This window comes from Tachysurus vachellii, chromosome 6, assembly GCF_030014155.1.
Source record: "Tachysurus vachellii isolate PV-2020 chromosome 6, HZAU_Pvac_v1, whole genome shotgun sequence".
NCBI classification, from domain to species: Eukaryota; Metazoa; Chordata; class Actinopteri; order Siluriformes; family Bagridae; genus Tachysurus; species Tachysurus vachellii.
This window is the reverse complement of record NC_083465.1, coordinates 1,915,504-1,939,594: the sequence shown is the minus strand read 5'-3', so window position 1 is coordinate 1,939,594 and position 24,091 is coordinate 1,915,504. Positions and strand designations below refer to the sequence as shown.

General features: G+C 40.2%; 1 protein-coding gene and 1 long non-coding RNA gene across 4 annotated transcripts in view; one reads left to right on the top strand and one right to left on the bottom strand.

Moving 5' to 3' along the window:
• On the top strand, positions 1-22,236 carry LOC132846910 (collagen alpha-4(VI) chain). 2 transcript variants are annotated; one of them, XM_060871712.1, is made up of 44 exons: positions 1-100; positions 279-369; positions 1,226-1,265; positions 1,552-1,648; positions 1,771-2,367; positions 2,944-3,522; positions 4,206-4,775; positions 4,937-5,554; positions 5,674-6,243; positions 6,449-7,000; positions 7,111-7,686; positions 7,781-8,368; positions 8,582-8,925; positions 9,104-9,182; positions 9,737-9,873; positions 9,999-10,091; positions 10,392-10,445; positions 10,568-10,639; positions 10,872-10,898; positions 10,985-11,029; positions 11,227-11,280; positions 11,474-11,536; positions 11,898-11,963; positions 12,108-12,161; positions 12,414-12,449; positions 12,686-12,751; positions 12,937-12,999; positions 13,527-13,589; positions 14,602-14,664; positions 14,860-14,910; positions 15,394-15,429; positions 15,511-15,573; positions 15,718-15,780; positions 16,226-16,261; positions 16,349-16,385; positions 16,567-16,578; positions 17,454-17,947; positions 18,719-18,794; positions 18,918-19,580; positions 19,725-19,821; positions 20,361-20,764; positions 21,187-21,357; positions 21,436-21,471; positions 21,710-22,236. In XM_060871712.1, exons 1-44 carry the CDS (start codon positions 16-18, stop codon positions 21,889-21,891), a joined length of 8,763 nt encoding a protein of 2,920 aa, XP_060727695.1. In that variant the 5' UTR covers positions 1-15; the 3' UTR covers positions 21,892-22,236. The 2 variants fall into 2 exon arrangements, with proteins under 2 accessions (XP_060727695.1, XP_060727696.1); XM_060871713.1 differs by lacking the exon at positions 21,187-21,357.
• The window catches only part of LOC132846912 (uncharacterized), a 29,249-nt gene extending 6,395 nt beyond the window's left edge, over positions 1-22,854 (bottom strand). The window contains exon 1 of one of the 2 annotated variants that reach the window (XR_009648556.1): positions 22,725-22,854. This is a non-coding gene — a long non-coding RNA (uncharacterized LOC132846912). Of the gene's footprint in view, positions 1-13,502; positions 13,679-22,724 lie in introns of those variants that run through there. The other variant, XR_009648557.1, reaches the window with a different exon arrangement.
• Positions 22,855-24,091: the final 1,237 nt, after the last annotated feature.

Genomic DNA, 24,091 nt, shown 5'->3' with positions numbered 1-24,091 from the left:
AGTTAGAATGAGCGCATGGATATAAACGCGACTTGCCGCCATGGTTCTGACCGGTCCGAATCCAGAAATTCATGGCGCTGCGGTGGAACTTCGATCTCCGGTGAAAAATAGAAGGAAGAAAGAATTTGGCCAAGTGATTTATTAAATAATAATTTCCATATACTATATTCTATAAAATATAACATTTCATTTTTTTAAGATGAATGAGGACTCATGATGCGCAGCTTCTTCCTAAGATTTTTTTTTCTTCTTCCTCTGTGTGTGTGTTAACAAATCAGTGAGGAGTGGCTCCCTAACTGCTCACACTGAGTATTTCAGTGTCCTGACTTCTGAGACTCTTCTTTCCTCTGACTCTCGTCACTGCCGCACGTAAGTGTCCTGTCTTTATTCCTCTCTCGTAAACTTCTCCGCTTTTAAAAGCGATGACTTTTGCTTTAAGGTCAATCTGCTCAACTTATGATGACTTAAAAGATTACAGCATGACTATAAAAAAAATGCTGAATATGAATTTTTAAATATTTTTAAAGTTTTGTGCGTGACATGACTGAACCGGAGCTTCTTTTAAACTGCTGCCTATTGCTGAGATTTTTTTTGTCCTTAGTTTCTTCATCTTGCACAGGATTATTCTGAATACAATATATCTGGTCAATCCGGCGAATTAACGCCATTTTTTACATCTTTGTGAATCTCTGCAAAAGTCTCAGGCACCATCATTTTAAATAAGTACGTTTGCAGAATCCAAAACAAATGTCATACATTAGATTTTTAAATGTTGCAACAAATGACGACGCACACCATTTTGGACAAAACTAAATGAAGGATGTAAGTTTTTATCTGTCAGGTTTTGTCTGCAAGGTCAAGCTGAGGCTCAATAAAGATCCGTGGCAGTTTCTCCAAGAGATTTTTTAGAAAAAGCTTTCGACTACTTACCTGAAAAAAGACACTATTATTAGAATTGTACATTTTTAGATTTTTTTTTTATATACAGAGTTGACTTCTTTAACACAGTACTGTACACGCTTTATTAGCCTGGATATGCTCTGGATGAATCACCACCCTGAGCAGGATGAGAAAAGTTTACATTCCCCACTTGTACAGTATTTCTGGGTAGTGAAAAAAAAGAATCTAAAATGTACTTCTGATGCATCTGTTTTAAAATGATTTCCTTGATCACTAAATTGTTCTCTAAAATCTACTAACTGTATAGATTGTGTCTGTTTCACAGCAAAAAATCAAATGAGCGACTGAAATTTTCAGCTAAACAGGTAAGATCTACATTTATTCAGATTTTTTGCTTCATTGAATTAATACCAAGCAGTAGTAGTAGTAATATCTAACTTACCAAATTATTGTTATAAAGTTATGTAATGCACCAACGTGCTAATATCTGAAAATATTTATTTATTAAATTGTTTATTTCTCACACATTTGATCTGTCCTACTTATGGTAGGCAAAGGCTTCAATTTTAAAATAACAACCTGTTTACGTTCGAAGAGAAAGTTTACCTAACAAAAGGCAAAAACTATTTTTTATTGATTTTTTTACTTCAGGCCGCCGGTACGGGTCCAACCATGGAGTCGGTCCGTGGATTGTTTTGTATTTTTGTAATCTCGTCCTACTTCATCTTTGGTCACGGGCAAAAAATTGGTAGGGTCGTTTTTTATTCATTAAGATATGTGAACTTTTTTGAGAAATTGTCATTACTTATGATAACATGATATTGCTAAGCAGAAAACTTTTTAGCATTTAAACCAGCATCTCTCTTACAGTGTGCACGCAGGAAGCCAAGGCTGATATCGTGTTTTTAGTGGACGGTTCTGCCAGCATCGGTCTGAAGAACTTCCAACAGATTCGTGAATTTCTCATGTCTGTCGTGAGCAACTTTGACATCGCCCCCAATAAGGTCAGGGTCGGCATGGTGCAGTTCAGCGACACGCCAAGAACCGAGTTTTTCCTCAACACCTTTGAGGAAAAGCAGGAGATTCTCGACTACATTAAGCGCTTGTCATATAAAACCGGGGGCACCAACACGGGCCAGGCCTTGCAGTTCTTGCTGAAAAACCACTTTACCGAGCAAGCAGGGAGTCGGGCAAACCAAATGGTGCCTCAGATCGCGTTTGTCATCACAGACGGAAACTCTCAGGACGAGGTCGAGCCGTTCGCTCAGGAACTGAGGCAGAAAGGAGTCAACGTGTACGCCATTGGAATCAAAGAAGCAGACGAAAAATTCCTGAAGAAGCTCGCCAGTCAGCCTTATGAAAATCACGTGTACAGCGTGTCCGACTTCACTGCTCTCCAAGAAATCTCGATGAGCGTCAGTCGCGAGCTGTGCATAACCGTAGAAGAGGGGCAAGGAGAGCGTCAAGGTACGACCTTTATTTCAATAAATACTTCTACTTAAATACTTCTGTTCTATTAGTTTAAAAGCTTTTATGATTGTGGCTTCTTTTTCATTACACTACTGAGCTTAGAGAATATGATTGGTCAGGAGGTGATTCTTTTTCTAGAACAGCAGCTCTGGCAGGGGTCCTGCTCTATACACACTTTTGTTTCAATATCAGCAACTTAAACGGGGACTGGTATGGAAGATGGTACATTTTTTGTATTGATTTGAAGGAGTCTCCAGTGTCAGAGCTTTGTCTCAATCAGAGACACAGGAAACGTCTGTCTGATTAAACTTAAATAAACATTTCAGTGGGTGGTATTATAGAAAAACAAATCAACACCATGCCCGAGTGTTTCATTCTTTACGTAACAGTTATTCCAGGCGGCTGCTGTTAATCTAGCGGATTATACAATTCTGTCAGGATTGAGGGAGAAATTACTTAAAAATTCCAAGTTTCCTTGAGAAACTGAAAAAAATTGAAATGTCTCACAATATACAATCCATGGATAAAAAAAGAAAGTTTCTTTAGTTAAATACATTTATTTGTTTTCTCTAGACTGCAGCGAGATTAATGCAGCAGACATCGTTTTCCTTGTGGATTCGTCCGACACCGTGGGAGACATCAGATTTGGAGAGATCCGCCGTTTTCTACATTCCTTTGTAGAAGTACTTGAGGTCGGCCAACAAAAGGTGAGGGTTGGCCTTGCTCAGTTTAATGACAGACCTCATGAGGAATTCTTGTTTGGTGCAAAGGAAGCCACGAAAGAAGATCTGCTCAGGAAGCTGCAGAGCATCACGTATCTGAAAGGTGGGCCAAAAAGAACGGGGCTCGCTCTGGACTTCATTCGGAACAACTACTTCAGCCAAGCTAGACAAAGCGTTTCTAAGATTGCCATCGTGATCACGGACGGGGAGTCGAGTGACGCGGTGCAGGAGCCTGCGCAGGAGCTCCGAAAGCAGGGCGTGGTCGTCTTTGTGATCGAGACCGGAAGAGCAAATAACGCTCGGCTCCAAGCCATCGCTAACAGTCCCCAGAATGAATTCCTGTTTAGCATGGACGATTACCAAAGTGTACCCGGTCTGATTGAGAACCTACACAGGAGAGTGTGTATTGCTGTTGATGACCAATTACGAGGTAATTAGCACATCTACATCTTTATTTATTGACAGAAAAAGATCAGATATAGTTAGATTCATCAGATAGAAAGGTGAAATGAAAAGCGAGTGAATGACAGCATGGGAATGGAACCACCCAGGAAGTGTCAACTGGAAACGAATGTTTGGAAAGAGGTCATACTTTGTGCATTGACAAAATCTATAACCTAGCCAAAACACACACTGGTGCAGCGGGTGGCTTTAACATTTCAAGACTCCAGGGTCTCGGGTTCGACCCCATACCCGAATTTCGGATGTTCAGTGGGTTTTCTTCTGGGTTTTCCGGTTTCCTCCCACCGTCCTATAGCATTCCGGAAGGTGTGCTGGCTACTCTAAAATGCCCCAAATGTGAACGAGCGTTAGCACGTTATCCTACGACGGAACGTGATATTCATGCTACATTCTCACCTCGCTCCTAATGCAAGGTCCAGGGACCTTGGCCATGATTAAGAAGATTCCAGATTCCAAACAACCACAATCTTTTTTTTAGCTATTCTATTTAGCTTAAATTAAATACCAACAGAGCCCTACAAATTACCAAACAATATGCATAAATGGTCACAACAAAAACACACATTCTAGTAAACGTTTATACAAAAGGTATTCTTAAAAATGATACTGTTATTCTAGATTTACTTTTATATTTTTTCTCCACCATTTTAGCTTCTTCCCTCAAGTTTGCAGATGTCTTTTTCCTGGTGGATAGTACAGCATCAAGACCAGAGTCCCAACAGATCAGAACCTTCTTGACACGGCTGGTCAACCAGCTCGCGGTAGACAAGGACGGCAACCACGTCGGATTGGCGCAGTTCAGCGGCAACGTCGAAGAGGAATTTCTGCTCAATACTAACATGAGCAAAAATGAAATCTTGGCAGCCATACGCACTCTTCGACTTAAGCCCAAAGGGGTGCGCCAAACTGGAAAGGCGATCGAGTATGCACGCAAAAACTTCTTCAATACTTCAACTGGTAGTCGCATAGCGCAAGGCTTCAAACAGGTCCTGCTCGTGACGAGCGTGGGGAAATCGAACGACAGCGCCGTTCGGCCATCGCGAACGATTAAAAAAGACGGAGTACGAGTGATCTCCGTCGGTCTGGGCAAAGCCGAAATGGACGAGCTGGACGATATTTCTAGTCCGAATCAGACGCATAAATTGACGACACAAAGCGCTCTGCAGGTGGTCCAGAAAGTCAAGTCCGCAATTGACTCACAAGAAACGAGTGTCTCCCAAGGTGAGTTCGTTTGCTCTGTTACAAAATAAAAAAATTGTAGCAGTAATCTGCATTAGATTAGTATCTGTGTATAGTTTTGAATTTGTACGTGCAAAAACAGCGACGATTCCGATTAATTCCCGATTTGCACCGAAACCGCGCGTTCTCTTGTGCATCCGCAGAGTGCAAGTCCGCCAACATAGCAGACGTCGTCTTTATCGTCGACAAATCTGGGAACATGGGAGCCGAAAACTTTCAGCTTGTACGCAACTTCCTCCTAAACACCATTTCAGGGCTCGACGTAGGCATCCACAAAGTGAGGATCGCCATCGTTCACTACAGCGACGTTCCCAGGGCCGACGTCGATCTGAACACCTTCGGCGACAAGAGTGAAATTTTGCATTACGTTCAAAGTCTTTCCTACGGCAGAGGCAAAGCGTACACCGGAGCGGCGCTACGGTTCGCAAAGGACCGCGTGTTCACCAAGGAACGAGGCAGCCGAAGTGACGAACACGTTCAGCAGATCGCGGTCGTCATCACGGATGGATGGTCCGCAGACGACGTCACCGCTCCTGCAGCGGAGCTGCGTCGCTCGGGAGTTACCGTTTTTGCTCTAGGCATCAAAAATGTCAACGTACAAGAATTGAAGGAGATCGCGTCCTACCCGCCCAGAAAGTTTGTGTTTAACGTAGAGAGTTTTGTTAAGCTCAACGCGTTGTCGAGTATGTTGACAAAAAGCCTCTGTGGAGACATCACCTCTACCTTCATACCTATATTCAAAGATATTTCTCTTCAGAAAGGTTCGTAATCTCCGATTTTATGTTGAACTAACCTTTTCAATCTGTTTGTATACATTTCATTATTTGAAGCACTCTTAACTTCAATATTTTTAGTCTATGATTTTCATCCTTAACTTCAGGCTGCAAGTTTACAGCGGAAGCAGACATCTACTTCCTCCTCGACGAATCGGGAAGCATCAGTTATGAAGACTTCGATGAAATGAAAGCTTTTATTCTGGAGTTCCTTCACTTGTTTGAGATCGGACCCGACAGGGTGCGCATCGGAGTGGTGAAATTTGCGAGCCATGCAAAAATGGTCTTCCGTCTGGACACTTACAACACAAAGTCAGATGTGGAAAAGGCAGTGAAAGCCCTAATAATGGACGGAGGTGGTACTAGAATTGACTTGGGACTAGAAGCGATGATCCCACTCTTTAAGCGGGCGTCACAAACGCGCAAGGAAAAGGTTCGCGAAATACTCATTATGATTACGGATGGCAAATCTGAGCCAGTTGGAACCCCGGTGAATATTCCAGCCGAAGAACTGAGGAAGCAGAACATCACAATCTACGCTATCGGGGTGAAAGACGCAGACATGGCCGAGCTGATAGATGTCTCCGGAAGCCCTAAAAGGACATTTTATGTCCAAAACTATGATGCCCTGAAGCTAATCAAAACCAAAGTCCTTAAAGAAATTTGCTCGTTCGAAGGTACGTTTTTTAAGAGCAGCTTTGCCAAATTTTCAGTCTTGTTCAAATGGCAAAAATGTAATATTTTATGATCTGTTCTTGTTTGATAATTGAAATATTCAAGGTAGGTCAGTAGAAAACCTTTACTTGATGACTAAATTATTTGACTTGCCTCGGCTTAAACCTCAACCGAGAAATGATGACGTTACCCTGCCCTGTCTTACAGCTTGTGAAGATCTTTCGGCGGACGTCGTCTTTCTGATCGACGGAGGAGATGCCGTCGATGAGCTGGATTTTAATAAGACAAAGGAGCTAATAGACTTTGCTGTAGAAAAACTTCCCGTTAAAGAGGACAGAGTGCGATTTGCCGTCGTTCAATACAGCACGAATACAGTCGTGGAATTCGCCTTAAACGCCTTCCACGATAAAGAATCCTTACAAAAGGAAATTGCGTCCATCCGGCAGGTTAAAGGCAAAACCTACACAGGCAAGGCGATACAAGAGGTTTTAACGATGTTCCAGGAGTCCGGCGGTAGACGTGCTAAAACTTTGCAGTTCCTAATACTCGTTACGGATAGCGTGTCCAAAGATGATGTAATACAGCCTTCTAGGGCTCTTAGAGAGCAGAACATCAACATTTACGCTATAGGTTTTGGGCATGCTAGTAAATCACAGTTGCTCGATATTTCCGGATCTTATGAAAGAGCCTACTTTGACAACGACTTTGCTTCCCTACAGACTTTGGGTAGTGAAGTCATCTTCAAGATTTGCAATACCGGTAAGTGATGACTGTATTAGGTTTCTAATAATATCAATAGGGATTAGATCTCAAAACTAAAACGGTTGGTTTCCCCACGATTTCATCTCTCAAATGTTTTTGCTCGCTAGAGTGCAAAAGACCCGAACTGATCGACGTGATCTTTCTGGTGGACGGCTCTAACAGTGACGACAGCGCAAATTTTCAGCTGAAGAAAAGATTAATGGGGGCAGTGGTGAAAAAGGCAGACGTCGGGCAGAAAAGAGTCCGCTTTGGAGCAATCGTTTATTCTGACAGGCCTAAATCTGAGTTCACTCTAAATCAGTACGTCAGCAAAGACAAGGTTCTGGAAGCAATCTCCGGGCTGCACGCTCCTGGAGGAAAGAGAAACACAGCCCAGGCTCTGAAATCTGCGCTCTCCTATTTTGCGGCGGCGCATGGAGGAAGGCGTTCTCAGCACGTCCCTCAGGTCCTGTGCTTAATAACAGACGGGCCGGTCGCGGACGTCGCCGGCCTCGCAAGATGGCCCGACGATCTTTCGGGTTCCGAGGTCAACATGTTTGCAATTGGGACAGCGGGAGCCAGCGAGGCTGAGCTCACAAGAATTACAGGAAATAACGAAAGGGCCTTCTATGTGGACAACTACGAGGCTTTTAAAACGTTGTATAAACCAATTACTCAGCAACTTTGCAATCTGACAAAGCCAGGTAAAGCCATTACACGCCAAAGTTACCCCAAGTACTAGAAGTTAATACAAGTACCTTCAATTTGTTGCATTTCACTTTTGTTTATTCTTTTTAGTGTGTGAGAAGGAGTTGGCAGATCTGGTCATTTTGATCGACGGGTCTGAATCGATTTCTGAAGAGAACTGGAATGTTGTTAAGGGTTCAGCGATCAACATTGTTAAAAAGCTTGAAATTGCACCGGACAAATGGCGAGTTAGCGTTGCTCAGTTTAGTGACAAAGTACTGAACCACTTCTACCTGGACAAATATAACAATCTAGCAGGAGTAGAACAAGGCATACATGAGATTTCCCAAAGGAAACAGGGTACAAACACCTGGGAAGCGCTGAAAGAAATAGGAGATTACTTCACGCCAGAGCACGGAAGCAGGATAAAACAAGAGGTGTCACAGATCTTGCTGCTAATCACCGATGGCAAAGCTAATGACAAAGAGGATACAACTACACTTGCTAATCTTAGAGCAAAGAACATTGAGGTATATGCGATTGGGATCGGGCATGATATAAATCACCATGAGCTCATCAAAATCGCTGGGTCCTCACAGCGGGTTTTCTACGAGACCTTTGAGAGTCTTCCGCTGAAAATAACCGCAAACAAAGTTTTAGAAGCCATTTGCACACCTGATTACATACCAGATCCAGAGGGTAAGTGACCTTCCAGAAGGCAAATGTGAAGACACGATTGTTAAAAAAAAATAAATAAATAAAAGACGGCTGTCCGTTACTGGCCATTGATTTGCTCATTTAAGAATCCATTTAAGACTTCATTGTCAAAACTTTTAGTTGTATAAATTACTGATCTAAGTAAGTATTGCACTACTGGATGCCTGATTAAACTGTTTGTTCCTGTTTGGTTAGGATGCTCTATTGACATTGCCATTGGGTTTGATGCATCACACCAAACAAGTTCGCAGTCTTTACTGGGACCACACACAGAGTCCATCGTCGCTGCAGCTATTCACCGTTTGTCCATGATTCGTGGGCTTTGCTGCATTGCTGCGGACAAAATGGAAACCAACTTTGGCTTCCGTCTTGTCTCTGGCAAAGATGGGAACGTTATGGATGATTTTAACTTTGAAAAGTACGACCCAAACGTCGTCAGCAAGGTGCTCCAAATACGACCTTCAACAACGACGGCATTTAACGCGCAACTTCTGAACTCCTTCAGACTAAAATTGGAGAGCTCACGGGCTGGAGTGAAGGTGAGCCGGCTATATCAAGTTTGGGTTGAAGGAGGAATATAAGGAAACAAAGAAAAGATAAACATAAACAATATCTTGTTTGAGATTGATATAAACATTATTTTCAATGACTACACATGATCTCATGGTCCTGTGAACCCTCCTGTAAGCAAAACGTGGTGTATTTGTTTATTTCCAGGTGGTTATCCTATTCACAGACGGATTTGATGATTCCAAAGAACGTCTAAAGGCGAGTGCAGAGAGACTCCGGCAAAGTGGTACGATGACTGATGACTTAATGAAGATTACATGATTGTATACAAATAAAACAGCAGTATGGTATTCCAAACTCAGATGTATGTATATTAATTCCAAAACAATGAAAATCCTAAATATCTGCTGAATATTGAACATTTCTAAAATGCTTACGGCTCAGGAATTTTAGCACATTTCTGTTCAGTTCAGCATTTGTTCATTTCTTAAAGATACTGAATCGTTTTCCTGGGAAAATAAGATAACCTGCAAATCCTCAGGGTGCTATCACAGCTCGGTACAAAGGCTCCCAGAAGTTGCGCAGTAGTTCTCGGTACCGATTTCATGACCAAACTAGACACCCAATCAAATTTACAAGCCATAACCGTTTTATTTTATTAAACGAAAACCTGAACAAATGACAAGAAAACAAAACGTCTCTTCAGTGTTGGTGATTCACTCATTGAAAGAAAGTTTTAAATATCACTTTAACTTTTGGTTTAAAAAGCCAACTTGAAATGATTTCAAATTGGTATTTCACTGCACTATTGTCACAGAACTATTGTCATTTGTTCGCTAGGGGTTAACGCACTGATAATCGTGGCTCTGAAAGCCGGCGTGGACCACCAAGAGCTAGAATTTGGACGAGGTTTCAGCTACAAGAAGCCCCTTTCCATCAACATGCTAAATGTGGGCAACGCCCTGCTGGAACAACTTGTGAGCTTCTTTTATTACTTCTTTGAATTGCTGAAAATAGGAAAAATATATTGTGAGTATAGGAATATATTCCTAAATATAAATAGGATTTATTGCAATTCTTCCTTTTTTTCCCCCCAATACAGGAGTCAGTGGCATCAAGAGAGTGTTGCAATGTGACATGTATGTGTAATGGTGATTTTGGCACCCTGGGTGTTGTTGGGCCCCTGGGACTAAAGGTGAAGCTTTTATTATTCCTTTTTTCCCCCCCTTAGTTTCTGTGCATACTTCTTTATTTCTTCAATGTGAACAAGTAAACTGGAAATCTAATTCTAATATACGTTATTCTTTAAATATCCAAAAAAAATATAGTTACTTTGACATGTACATCACATCAATTTCTTCCACATTACATCCATTTCTTCCCCACCTGAGAAACAATCCATGCACCTTGCTGTCATTGTCCAGGGACTCATATCGTGCGGTACATAAACAGCAACTGCCTGTGGTGATTAACTGATTTTGTGTGGGATTTATAGGGTGGGCAAGGACAATTGGGGCATCCTGGATTACCTGGTGATGACGGAAGCCCGGTGAGTACGTCCTCAACTACAGTATCTTAACCGATCTTGCTGCTCTTTAACAAAAAATTTTAGTAACCCACTCTTCATGATTTACACATTTGACTGACACTGCAACTTACTGTCGTGGACAGGGTGAAAGGGGTCAGCCGGGTCTGAACGGAACTCAAGGTCACCAAGGCTGCCGCGGCAAAAGAGGCGAGAAGGTTAGTAGTACGACATTCTAGGAATACAATCATCACCTCAAAGATCTTACTTTGGGTTACATTTATACTACACTGTAATCAAATTTATATTCCAACCCATCATCCAGCACCTTCCATAAATTGTTACAAAAAACCTGTGCAGATCTTCATGAAATTATTAATGAAAATTATAATTATATAGTGCATTTGTTTTACCGAATCAGCAACTCATCTTATCCCATGTTTTCTGCAGGGCTCTATAGGATACACTGGGAATCGAGTAAGTACCAGAATGGTTTCTTTTTTATCTACGAGTCTTTCTCCCCATATTTGGCCAGAACTCATGTTCTTTTTTTTGTCTAACAGGGAGAATATGGAGATTTCGGTCTCACTGGAGTGGACGGTGAACAGGTGATCTTCCATCACGCTTGTTTATTCCTTTACATAACAGGTTTATTGAGGTGGTTAAGCCTGGTTCAGATCATACACTGAGATAGCGTTAGGAGATCAAAGCACAGGTTTTGCTGAGAGCTGATGTTCTTGAGCAAGATCTGTGCTATAAATTAGCAATTCACTGATTCGCTGAATCGATTCTGTGTCCCGAACAGGGTGAAACTGGGGCAACCGGAGAGGCAGGACCAAAGGGAGATCCAGGACGCCCAGTATGTCCATCCCAACGTACTATATATTACACATCATATGGACAAATAATTGACCTCCATGTGGAACTGACTACGTACAGTAGCATGGGTTCCTGAAATAACATCCAACTGAAAGAAATAGTTTTCATTTCCATCCAATAATGATGATAATTCTCATGCAGGTGCTTTGTGTCTGTTCTATGTCTGTTCGCAGGGTGTGAAGGGAATTAAAGGAGGTTCTGGTCCGAAGGGAGAACGTGGTGTTACAGGAGATCCTGTGGGTGTTATTTACTATGAATACTAATTAAATTCATATGCAAATTTATACAGAAATTATAGTGACTAAATAAAAAGACATTCTTATTCATTATTCATTAATATTAGTAAAAACAAATTGCCATGTGTTTTTGTCTTTATTTACTACCCATTGAAATGTATTTATTTATTTAGATTATTTAGGATTATAAATTATTTTATCACTGAATTATTTTATTGATTACGAATTATTCAGGATTTTTTGGCCACTTTTTTTTACAAAATAGATAATTTAAAAAATTCAAAAGAGTAAGAATTGATATTTAAGATTGGTATTTAATTCAATTTTTTTTTTTTTTTTTGCATTAACTGTTGGTTAACAGGGAACTCCAGGACAGGACAGCAACGTACAAGGTCCAAAGGGTGAGCCGGGATACGTCGGCCGTCCCGTGAGTGTCGAATCATTTGTGTTATTTATTGATAATAATAATTGTAATAATTTATATTAAAGCCAAAATGTCAAGCTTTTATTAAACGATGAATACTAAGTTGTGCATAATTAAATAACGAGCATTTGACTACCCTTCTGTCAGGGTGATCAAGGCCCAGACGGTCGTCCAGGTGTCACAGGCGAGCGTGGACAGGCTGTAAGTACGAAATCCTGTCTTCAGCAGCTTTACCGCTAATGTACTGATGTTTAGTTTAAGCTTAACTGGGGTTATATAGTAAAGTTTTGGCAGTGCGAGTGCATGATTCTTGGGTCTGTGGTGTTGCTTGGATCACGTGTTACATTGCTCATCAGGAAAGCATGCCACGGCATGAAATATTTGGAGTGCTAAGATAAATGTGAAGGAATTGGGAGTGAGAGCATTGATGTATCACTTCTCATGTTTTTATAGGGTTCTCTAGGGAGGAAGGGACCTCCAGGGACACAGGTAACACTATTCTATTTCAGAAAACTGACATTTCAATCCACATAAACACCTGTATTCCATTCCATTCCAACATATTATAATAAATTCTATTCTGTTTCACTCTGTTACATCCCCCTTTACATAGACTGCTAATGATTTAATTTTAATCTATTTCAGACCTATTTGATTACATCTTGTTCTACTCTCTTTCATAATATTAAAATATCAAAATAGTATAACGGATCAATCTATCTCAGGGGCTTTCCTCCACTGAACAAGGAGAACCAGGACCAGTGGGTCCCGCTGGACATCCTGGATCGTGGGTAAGGGCTTGCGATTCTTCATGCAGAAATATATCACTGCTCTTCAGAGTATTCGTCTTTACATATTGTGTCGCTGGACAAAACTACGGACACGCGATAATATTAATAATAATAATAATCAAAATACTCGCAAACCTCTGGAGGATCTCTCTCCTAACAACTGGTCTCTCTCTTTCATTATTGAGGGTCCTCCTGGGAGAAATGGAGCCAAAGGAGAGAAAGGTGATCAAGGTCTACCTGGAGTTCAGGTCGGTCCAACCTGCTCTTACATCAACAGTGTTTTTTTTTTTTTTTTAATGTCAAATCCAATAACATCAGAGCTATACATTGCTATATCTTTAAAATAAAAAATAAATAAATACTTTCTACAATTTTGAAAACAATTTCCGCCAAGAAATCCTCTGAAACATATTTTATGTTCTAGCTGTAATGTTATTTCTATAATAAATCCTGGCTGCTAACGTCAGGTGCTTTTTTAATACGATTAAACTAAAAATCAGATCAATTTTATAATCATTCATGCAAGAAAAAAAAAGATGTTTTGGTGATGTAAAAATCACTGAATAGTTAAAACAATGTTGTTGCATTTGAATGGACATAATAGGAATGGATCAGACAGCCACCAATCCAACTACTCTTAGGTGGATCATAGAAAAATGTTAGAGTTAGAGTTTTTCTGCTGCAAAGATTCACTCGGTGGGAAAAGGTTAAATGTCACTTGAGATATAAACATCTGTGTGCAAACATTTACATTTTCCTGATGCTTTCTCCTCAGGGCCTGTACGGTGCAGTGGGGGATAAAGGAGCCAAAGGAAACCCAGGACGCAGAGGGCCTCGGGTAGGTCATTACGTCCTTCTGTTTCTTTTCCCCTGGTGTCTCAGTCCCGTGTGCCAAACGGAACCTATGGCTCAGGCTACAGGAGCGAAATCAGTCTAATTTTGAGTGAATAAGAAATCCCGGGTTAAAGGTGAGATCGAGAAACGGGTAAAGCTTTTACAGTACAGGAGAAATACGCAAAAGCATGAAATAAACTATTCCCTAACAAACAAAAGCTTATTTCATTCACTCGCTCATATCTGACTGGACGGACAAACATCCCTTAATTGTGAAGTACAGAGATAATATGTAGCTAGTAAAAAAAAATAAAAATAATAATAATAATAAGAAGAAGAAGAAGAAGAAGAAGAAGAAGAATTACTGGTATTTACTTTGTGAAATAATATAATACAGAAATTTTTAAATTTAAAAATGCCGTATTGTTGATGAATATATTTTACAGCAAGCTGACTTGTGAATTCAGTATAAAACTTATTAAATTACACGGGTCATATAACATCGATTCTGAGAGCCTGAGACTCAAAATGCTTTTATATTTAATATTCTTGTCTAATTTCATACAAAACCTGTTATCATAAACTATATTAAACAGCGTAGCCAGTGTATCCCCGTGTTCGTCCACTGGTGGTCCAGAGGCAGGATCCCACGCTCTGAACAGGAAGCACTGAAAGAACAACAACAACAACAACAACGTATCCCTCATTCCTATTATCACAGCACGACCTTGGGGTGACCATGGGGTCCAAAACCCGATGATCACATGTTGCATCATCATCTGATCACATGTTGGAAGAAAAATCTTTTTAACAAACAAATTAACACGGTCAATCTCACAAACCTACATACATCTAAATAGCGACCTGAAAATAATGGAGAAAGTGACATAACCTTCTTTTTTCGTCCCAATTCACAATGTTGTCTCAGACTCTATAGAAAACCCATAGTTAGGGTGTTTTCACTTAAAGTTACCATGTTGTGTGTGTGTGTGTGTGTGTGTGTGTGATCTTTTTAGGGTCAGCTCGGCGACGTGGGCAGCAAAGGGGACACTGGACCGGAGGGTGTCACAGGTCCAGCGGTCAGTATGTCCTGTATTGTATTGTCCTATTAAAGATAAAATAATAATAAGATAAAAAATTTTAACAACATTTTCTTAGTTAGCAGTGCTTCCTTTGTTTAAATCACTCACTGTTAGAACTGACACAAACAATGGTTTGAAATGATTTTCCTCACAATGATGAAGTAAAATATTTTTTCCCCCCATTGTAAACAGGGAAACATTGGAGCAGATGGTTACGGGCCTCCAGGACGTAAAGGACATAAAGTACTGATGCGTTTCCTGTCTTTAAATCTTAAGTACATGTTGTTAGTATTAAAGCAGTGTTTTAGCTCAGAGAGTTCAACATCAAATCCAAATAAGAGGAAAAATATCCAAACAGAAATTCAAGAATTTAGGAAAAAATAGTTTTGGTTATAACGATCTGATGTAATTAATTATTATAATAAATATATCGTCGCTGTCAGGCGGACAGAGGTGGACAGTTGAAGTGTCCAATGGAGTTATGAGATTTGCGCTCAAGCTATTTTCAAGACTTAAGATTGGTTAATAACTTGTAAAAATAACAGACCCACGTGGGGACTGACCAATAGCATCGATATGTGAAAAAATATGAAATTGACCAAATTTGGACATACGAGGTTTCTGCCCGACAGCGACGATATTCTAAAGTATCTTAGACATCATTTCCTTTATCTGGTATATGGTTATGACGAGCTGATCGTAGCTAGGAATTTTGGTCTCTTGCAGGGAAATCCTGGTTTTCCTGGTTATCCTGGTTTGCCGGTAGGTTTTAATAAATCATACTACTTTCATATTAAACGATCAAAATAAGCGTCTAAAATATCAACCATCAATAAAATTAAGGGTGAGGACGGAACTAAAGGATCCACTGGAGAGAGAGGACCCAAAGGACACAGAGGACAGCCGGTAAGATCTTGATCTTAATAACGATCGCTAGCTTAGTCGGGATCGGATGGTTTATGTCGATACGACTTTGATATAGAAAAAGTGAACAGTGTTTAATGGATTTTAGTGAAGTACTTATTTAAAGTTCTGTTTTATCGTGAGTAGGGAAACAGAGGAAATCGGGGGCCTCCTGGAGATCCTGGAGATAGAGGGTTTATCGGACACCAGGTCTGTATTTACTGATATTACTCTGATATTCTAAATAGGAATGGCTTGAACTGTCTGAAACATCGTTATCAAAACCTGCCAGGACATTATATCATTTTGATCTAAAGCCATGACATTGAGTACTTCATTGTAACATTTAATTAACCATCTTTTTTCATTAAAAACCTTTATTTATTTATTTTTAATCATTAAAATCGTTTGGAGCAAAAAATTGTCTTAAGTCAAGAAAACATTTATTTTACTCATTTCATACCTTATCTTATAGCTAGATGGCGCTCTTGATTCAGACGTCATTTACTTGAGCAGATTTAAACCTTAAAACTCACTGTATTGAGCAACTTTTTATGTTTAACATATTGTTTCGTTCCAGTGCTGATTTGCTAGTTAATACGGTACTGTGACATCTGAAACAATTGGCTTTACAAAATGTCTTTTTGTTCTTCAGGGTCCTAAAGGCTCAGCAGGAACCAGCGTGAAAACTGTAAGTTCTTCTGTTTCAAATATTTCATGATTCCTTTTGTTTCAAATATTTTGGGATTTGAGAGCTCTGGACTGTTCTTTCTTGCAGGAATGTGAATTAGTGAATTACGTGCGCGAGAACTGCGGTAAGACGTGATTCTGACCTGATGTGTGAAACGAATCCTTAAAAATAGAATGAATGTGTTGAGAATTTTGACGTATTGAGAATTAAACATGACGCAGAGCTAATGTATCGGGTTTAAAACTGTGTTTTAGCACAAATATGAAACATTCAGGCACTAACTTACTTTTCTAATATTTTAACAGCTTGCTGTGGAGGTAAGACCATGATTTGTCTGTCTGTCTGTCTGTCTGGCCTGCAGTCTCTTTCATCTATCTGTCGATGCATCTTTTTTTTATCCATCTGCCCACCCGTCTATCCAATCATCCATCTAAGCTGTGGTCTATTAATCTGTCTTATCCATGTCGAGTGTTGAGCCATCTATAAATCCATCTTTCCATCCATCTTCATGTCTGTCTGTTAGTTTAATTATTTCTCATCTATCTGTTAATCCATCTATCCCTCTGAGATATACGTTATTAGTGTGTACACCTATACTGTATATACACGTTATACATCACACCACAAGTCTGAGTGATAAGCAATCTCTAAACCCATCTTTCCATCCAATCACCATTCTGTTTAGGGCTCGTCCAACCATTCTGTTTAGGGCTCGTCCATCCATCCATCCATCCACCCATACATCCATCTGTCCCTCTGAGCTGTAGATTACTATTCCCTCCATCCATCATTCATTACAATTCATCCAACCAATATCAGAATTCAGAGCTCACTTCCAAGGTTTAATGGTAACCCTGTAGATCAGTAGGTTTTTAACAGAGGTTAATTGTCAGAAATTTCCTCTAATTTCTACCGATACACAAGTCAATTTTTTAACTCTTTAAATTCCTAGATCCCATAAGTGAATTTAAACTTTGTGCCTTTCATAGAGTAGGCATCTGCATCTGTAACTCTACTGTGCCGTAAGGTACTTCATAAGGTGACTGGCATTCAGCACGCGCATGTGAACTTCAGCATGGCAAAGAAAACATTTACACACCACCGAAACACAATTTCATGAAGGTTCTGCTGTCGTGTTTATGCTCAATCATGCTTCCTTACTGGCTTTCCTTCTTTGATTTGCTGTGTTTAGGTCGCGCTCAGTGTCCTGGTTACCCTACAGAGCTAGTCATTGCTCTTGATATGTCCTCTGACGTAACCTCCAAGGCGTTTGACGAGATGCGTTCCGCGGCCGTGTCTCTGCTAGAGGACATCGCTATCGCGGAGACAAACTGTCCAGTAGGAGCTCGGGTTTCCATTGTTTCCTACAACAGTCAAACCAGTTACCTGATTCGTTTCTCAGACCACAAGCGAAAGATTCAGCTACTGGAGGCAGTCAAGGGAATCTCTCTGCCAAGGAGCAGGAGTCGCCGCGATATCGGCCAGGCCTTGCACTTCATCGCCAACAACGTCTTCAAACGTGTCCGAAATGGCAAACTGGTCAGGAAGGTGGCCATTGTTCTGGTAAATGGGGAATCACAGGACATCCCAGCCATCAACACAGGCATGCTGAAGCTCAAGGCTTCAGGTATCGATCTGGGAGTAATCACCTTCAAAGACGATCCAAACGTTCGCCGTGCCATCCAGGTAGATAACCTCATACACTATATATGGCTAAAGGTTTGTGCACACCTGACCATCAGGTATGCATGATGAACATCCCATCTCGGCTTTTAGTCGCAGCTCAATTCTTCTCTTTTGGGAAAAGTTCCACTAGATTTTGCATTGTCGCTGTGGGGATTTGTGTTTATTCAGCCACATGAGCATTAATGAGATTAGACACTGATGTGTCTGATGTAAAGGAGGAGACGCCAGTTTTAGTTCATCGCATGATTCAGGTTTTGAGCCTCTTATTTCCAGTGAAGGGAAATTTGTACGTTCCGGCGTACATAGATGTTTTATACAACTGCGTGCTTTCAACTTTGAGCTAAAAGCTTGAAGAAGAACTAAATGTCTGTGATGGTTCCTTGGCCACAATGTGAGGAAGAACCACATGTCTGTGGTGGTCAGGTGACCACAATGTGAGGAAGAACCACATGTCTGTGGTGGTCAGGTGACCACAATGTGAGGAAGAACCACATGTCTGTGATGGTCAGGGGTCCACAATGTGAGGAAGAACCACATGTCTGTGATGGTCAGGTGTCCACAATGTGAGGAAGAACCACATGTCTGTGATGGTCAGGTGTCCGCAATGTGAGGAAGAACCACATGTCTGTGATGGTCAGGTGTCCGCAATGTGAGGAAGAACCACATGTCTGTGATGGTCAGGTGTATAGCAGTATATTTTGTCCACTTGATAAATGAATGTAAAACATATATCATCTCATGTACCAGTGATTTTCCTTTATTGCTTCTCAGGCAGATGAAACAGGAAGCTTCAAGGTTTTTACCAGTGACGAAGGCAGATGGATTAAAGAGTGCGTCGTCTGTTACGGTAAATGGCTGCATTTATGTAAACAAAATGCTCAAAGTGTCCTATTATATCGCGGGTTATTAGTTACACAAATGACACCAACAATTGTCCTAGAACTTGACCATCTTTCTCCCTTCTCTCTAGATTACTGTAAACCAGAACAGAGCTGTAGCATCACCCGAAACCCTGAGCCTGAGAAGGTGGATGTGGACCTAACTATAATGATGGACTCCTCTTATGATATTCAGGCTGATCAATACTCTGACGTGAAGGAGTTTTTGGTTTCTGTGCTGGACATAATAGACGTAAGCAATGAGCCCACCAGAGAGGATGGGAAGGCCAGGATCGGTGTGTACCAGCAGAGCTCCACCTACCCTAACTACCACATCAAGGAAGTACTCGGACTCGGCGCGCTCGGAGACCGTGCCGCGATCGAGAGACGCATTTCTGAAGACATGCTGCAAGCCGGTGGCTCGCCTCGTCTGGATTCGGCTCTCGAATGGATGCTAACCAATGTTCTCCTGGAGGCCCGGGCACCGAGGAAGAAGCGAATGGTCCTGAACGTCATCAGTAAAGAATCTGAGCGTTTCACAGACAAAGACACGCTGAAATATGTCTCCATGCTGGCTCAGTGTAACGATATTGTGATGGTCACGCTGACAGTGGGAGAAAAGTTCAGCTGGAGTCAAGTAGAAGGTCTCACCACACCACCAATGGCGCAACACCATATACCCCTGGGACAGCTGGGTCTGAGGGACCGGCAGTATGCTCAGAAATATCTACGAGCCTTCCTACGCATGCTCACCAGTAAGAGACATGGCCATAACTCTTTCGGAAATCTCCGGAACTGGCAAAATATCTGTGTGATCTATTTTCTCAATGGAAATGTTAAGACATGTTACGTTTCTTTCTTTCTGACTGATTCCACTGTTATCTTTGATCTGTTTACAGGGGATTTCTTCCCGAAACCCTCGTCTCTAAACGACGAATGCAGCACTTTTGTTTCTAAGCAGATTGAACACGTGACTGTTGTTCCTCCAAGAAAACAGTAAGGCTTGGCTGCCTGGGCTAAAGCGTCTAAACTGAAGACACCAAACACAAATACAGCCTTCTGCCTCATGTCATGCACTTCAAAAAAAAAAAAAAAAGTCATGAAATATTACCTAGAATTTCTAGAATTAGCGTTTGTTAAAGTGGCTCCTTAAACAACATAGCAAGAAGTTAGACCAGCTTAGATTAGACAAGATCAGAAATTATTTATCAAATAACAATAACAACAAAAAAAACACAAATGTTTTTGAGAACGCATACAAGAAAAGTGATGGCAGTGTTTTCTAGCAAAGTCAAGAAGAAATACAATTTGTGTCACAAAGTCTGATAAAGTGACTTATAACCATATAATTAGATTTAAGGTCACAGTGAATTAGCTGCCCTTCAGTAAGAGAGAAAGAAAGAAAGAAAGTCCTGACCTGGTCCCTGTTCTACTTCCTAACACATGCCTATTAGACAGTAACCTGTAATTCTTTTGCTGTTCATGTCCTATTCTAAAGTGCAGAATTTCTCACTCTTCCTTCTTCTCGATGTCAGACATGACGTTTTCACCCCGGCTGAGGAGTTCACTACCGAAGCTGTAACCGAGACCTACGCTGAAGCGAGCACAGACGTCTATCAGGAAGTTACGGCACCACATCCACAAGTGTTTACAGAAATCTATACAGAAACCTACACAGACGTATATACCGAGACGTACACAGAAGTGTATACACAACATCCGGAAATCCAAACCGAGATAGTCATGGTATATCCGGCAGAGACGTACACCGAGGTGTTCACCGATGTGTACGAGGACGTTTACCAGAACGAGTACCGGGACCAGCCTGCGCATGAAAACACTGGAGTAGACAGAAAAGTGTCAATGACGAACAGCGAGAAAGCAGAGAAGGATGTCGGAGAGGACGCCAGGCACCAGCCTGGGCCTGACGCATCAAAGGGTAGGTCCAGCTGTTATAGGTCCAGCTTTGTGTTTAGTTTGTCTGAAAATTTGGAGATTTGGATGAAATCTCTCTATATTATGAAAAGAGCCAAGCAAGGCTGAGACTTCTACAGTGGTAATGATGACATAACACTGTTGAATTCTTGATTCTGATTGGTCAAGTGATGTTGAACTTTTATAGCATTGCATAGCGACTCTATTTACTGAGTAAATATATGAAAACAAACAAGGCTCAACGTCAGAGCTCAATATCCCATGTTCCATGAGGTCCTTCACTGGTTAACACTAAGTGGGACCTGGATTATTATTACCTGATACCACAGACCATGTCGAGGTATCAGTGCCTTAATCGTAATGTTCAGAAAAAAGTTTGACAGCATTTGCTTGTAAGGTCAAATTTCATGGCAAGCGTTGTGTTAGGCCGGTGTTCATTGGACATGGACATGGGGAGGGTGTGTTCGAACTACGAGTCCCGCTGGTACTACGACCGCAATGCTCACGAATGCAAGCACTTCTGGTACGGCGGTTGTGACGGGAACGACAATCGCTTCCTGACGAAAACCGAGTGCGAGGAGACATGCGGGGGATCACGTGAGTGGGCAGGGAAACGAACAATCGTCTAACCGAAATAATCGGCTCGTGTGTTTAACGTATGAATTTCTCCAACAGATGTTCTTCTCAACGATGAACCTTCGAAAGCGGAAGGTAACACACAATACATGATAACGCCAGAAACATACTTTTATCTTAACAGATGATTTGTTCAACTAAATAAAAAACGTTTTGTGGAAGATTTAATTCGTATCATCACGTTATGACCATTTTGTGCAGCCAATCTAATGTAATTTCAGTCTTGTTGGAAAAAAAACAAAACTCTTTAGTAAACCTGTGTCTAAATGTTTGCTTAAACAGTAGATGTAATTCTGTGCGTCTCTACACTCAGATGTCTGTCAGCTCGCTCAGGACATGGGCACGTGCTTTAACTTCATGCTGAAGTGGCACTACGAGGCATCTCGGAAAGAGTGCAGCCGCTTCTGGTACGGAGGCTGCGGGGGCAACAGGAACAGGTTCGATACACAGGAGGAATGCGAAGCTCGCTGTCTGAGAGCCGAGAAGAAGCTCTGAACACACCAGAAACATCCGCCAGGGTTAATTTAATTGTGTCGCTTTGTTGAGACGTTGTTTTAAAATGATTTATACTTTTACATGTTTTCTGATGAACAGAACAGCAGTTTTCATTACTGTCTCGACAAACAGATTTGACTCTTTACGTTATTAATCAAATATCAGAATTCAGACTGAGATGCAATCCGATTGGTTACATAGACCCGGAAAAAAAAAAAATATATATATATATATATATAAACTGCATATAGCAAGATGTGATTTATTGGGACCCTTAACGAACAAAAATGTGTCCTTGTAAAAATTTATGATAGTTTGGTGTGTATAAAAATTTAATTCCACAAACCTCGACTCATTTCTGCTACGACTCGAGTTATTAGTGCTTTTTGATTTTGCACCTTTTTGTTGATGTCGTTTTAAATCTAGAGTTGTTGTTTTTTTTTCTTTTCTTTTTACAGATGTTCATAGTGCAGTCGATAAAATCAGCAACACACACAAACACACACAATAAATTCTATGAATATAAGTAAGAATTTAAATACAAAACACACAAAAGAAATAAATGAAGGAAGAAGAAGAAAACAAAAATGATCATATATATTAAATGTGTAGGCTAAATCAAGTCTAAGTTATCGTTTTATAATACAAAAGAGCATTAAAAACAAGAACATTATAGAAAATGTAGAGAATTATTTTGTTAAATTGAACTTTGTCCGTTTATAGTGTTTTATTTCTGAAATATCCACCGACAGGACATGAAATTATGGAATTATTAATGATAAAAACACTTTGCTGAATTCAAGTGCTGTTTGTTTGTTTGTTTGTTTGTTTACCTGCTAGCAGAACAGCTTGCACGAGCCTCTCAGCATTTAAAGTTCCACGTCATCAACCGGAAGCACGAGCTAAAAGAAAGTTCTCAGTTTCCGGAGCACAAAATGTGAAAGTAACAAAAATTTAAAGAAATAAATTTAAAACTGATATTTACATACAGCGATATTAAGGGCAAAATAACATATAAAAAAAAATAATTTTTACTTAATTAAGAGCTGAAATTAAAAGCCGAATTACGTAATAAAAGTCAATTAAAAAAAGTGTCAGTCGATATGCGTCTTATTTAAACACAATGTCCTAAAACTCACATTACGTCAAAAATAAGAAGACTTTTATGAAGTAAACAAACGCCTATGATCTTCGTTGCTTGATTTATATTTGACAAAACTTTTTAAATCAAATACAAAATAATTACACATTTAAGTATTTCAAATAAGTACTAAAATTAAATATAAATTGATAATTTATTTATCCACCTCCGACTTCCGGTTATTAGCGAGAGCTGACAGTGTCAGCTACTTCCTGCTGCCAGCTGCTGCCAATGAAGCTACTTCCTGCTGCCAGCTGCCGATTTTTCGCTGAACCCCTACTGCCCAACAGTCTCCTCTGCCGTATTTCTGTTGCTCCCAACTGCTGCAAAACCATCGATCACTACACCAAACGAGCGTTATTTACGGCAGGAGTTTTTTTTTTTTTTTTTTAAACTTTTAAAATAATAAAATATTACACGATATTTATAGATGTTTTGCGTCAACGCTTTCAAAAGTCAAAAAGCTTTATTTACTTGACGTTGATGCAAAAAATAATTAATGAGTCATAAAAACAAACTTTCACCATAATAACAGCTATAAACAGCTGTTTCAGCTTTTTCTCTCTCTTGAAGCTAAAAAAAATAAAATTTAAAATAATCACAGCTTGTCCTGTTACAGAAAAACCACCAAAAAAAACCCCATAGTAAATCCTCTAGTTCTGAAGATGATGAAAATCCTAAAGTTACAGCTTTATATCTGTCTGTTACAAACAAAGCACTGTTAAAATGAAAGTTTCTATGTATTAGAACAAGCGCATTGACATAATGTCAGAGCTGCTGTTATAGACACATAACAGACACTTTTCTTTGCGATCATAACAGTTTAATGCGAGCATGACATCATTTTGGCCTTTGGGATGCATCGAAAATCCCGAAAAGCAAATCGGTTCTGACCTTTCTCGTGTTTTTTGTGGACTGATACAAAATCTATAATCGAGAGACGATCGTAAAAAGTAATATTTCAAAGCATTCGTCATTTCAAGCAGTACAAAGAATGTGTAAAGTGTTTTTTTTTTTTTTTTTTTTTTTTTTTTTTTTTACACACAACTCAGTTTTACT

Excerpts from the sequence above, each read along its gene's own strand:
- LOC132846910 (XM_060871712.1), top strand. The coding sequence starts at position 16 with ATGGATATAAACGCGACTTGCCGCCATGGTTCTGACCGGTCCGAATCC. Across the intron at positions 1,266-1,551 it reads TGAAATTTTCAGCTAAACAG|GCCGCCGGTACGGGTCCAAC; the intron begins GTAAGATCTACA and ends TTTTTACTTCAG. Across the intron at positions 10,446-10,567 it reads CTGGTGATGACGGAAGCCCG|GGTGAAAGGGGTCAGCCGGG; the intron begins GTGAGTACGTCC and ends TGTCGTGGACAG.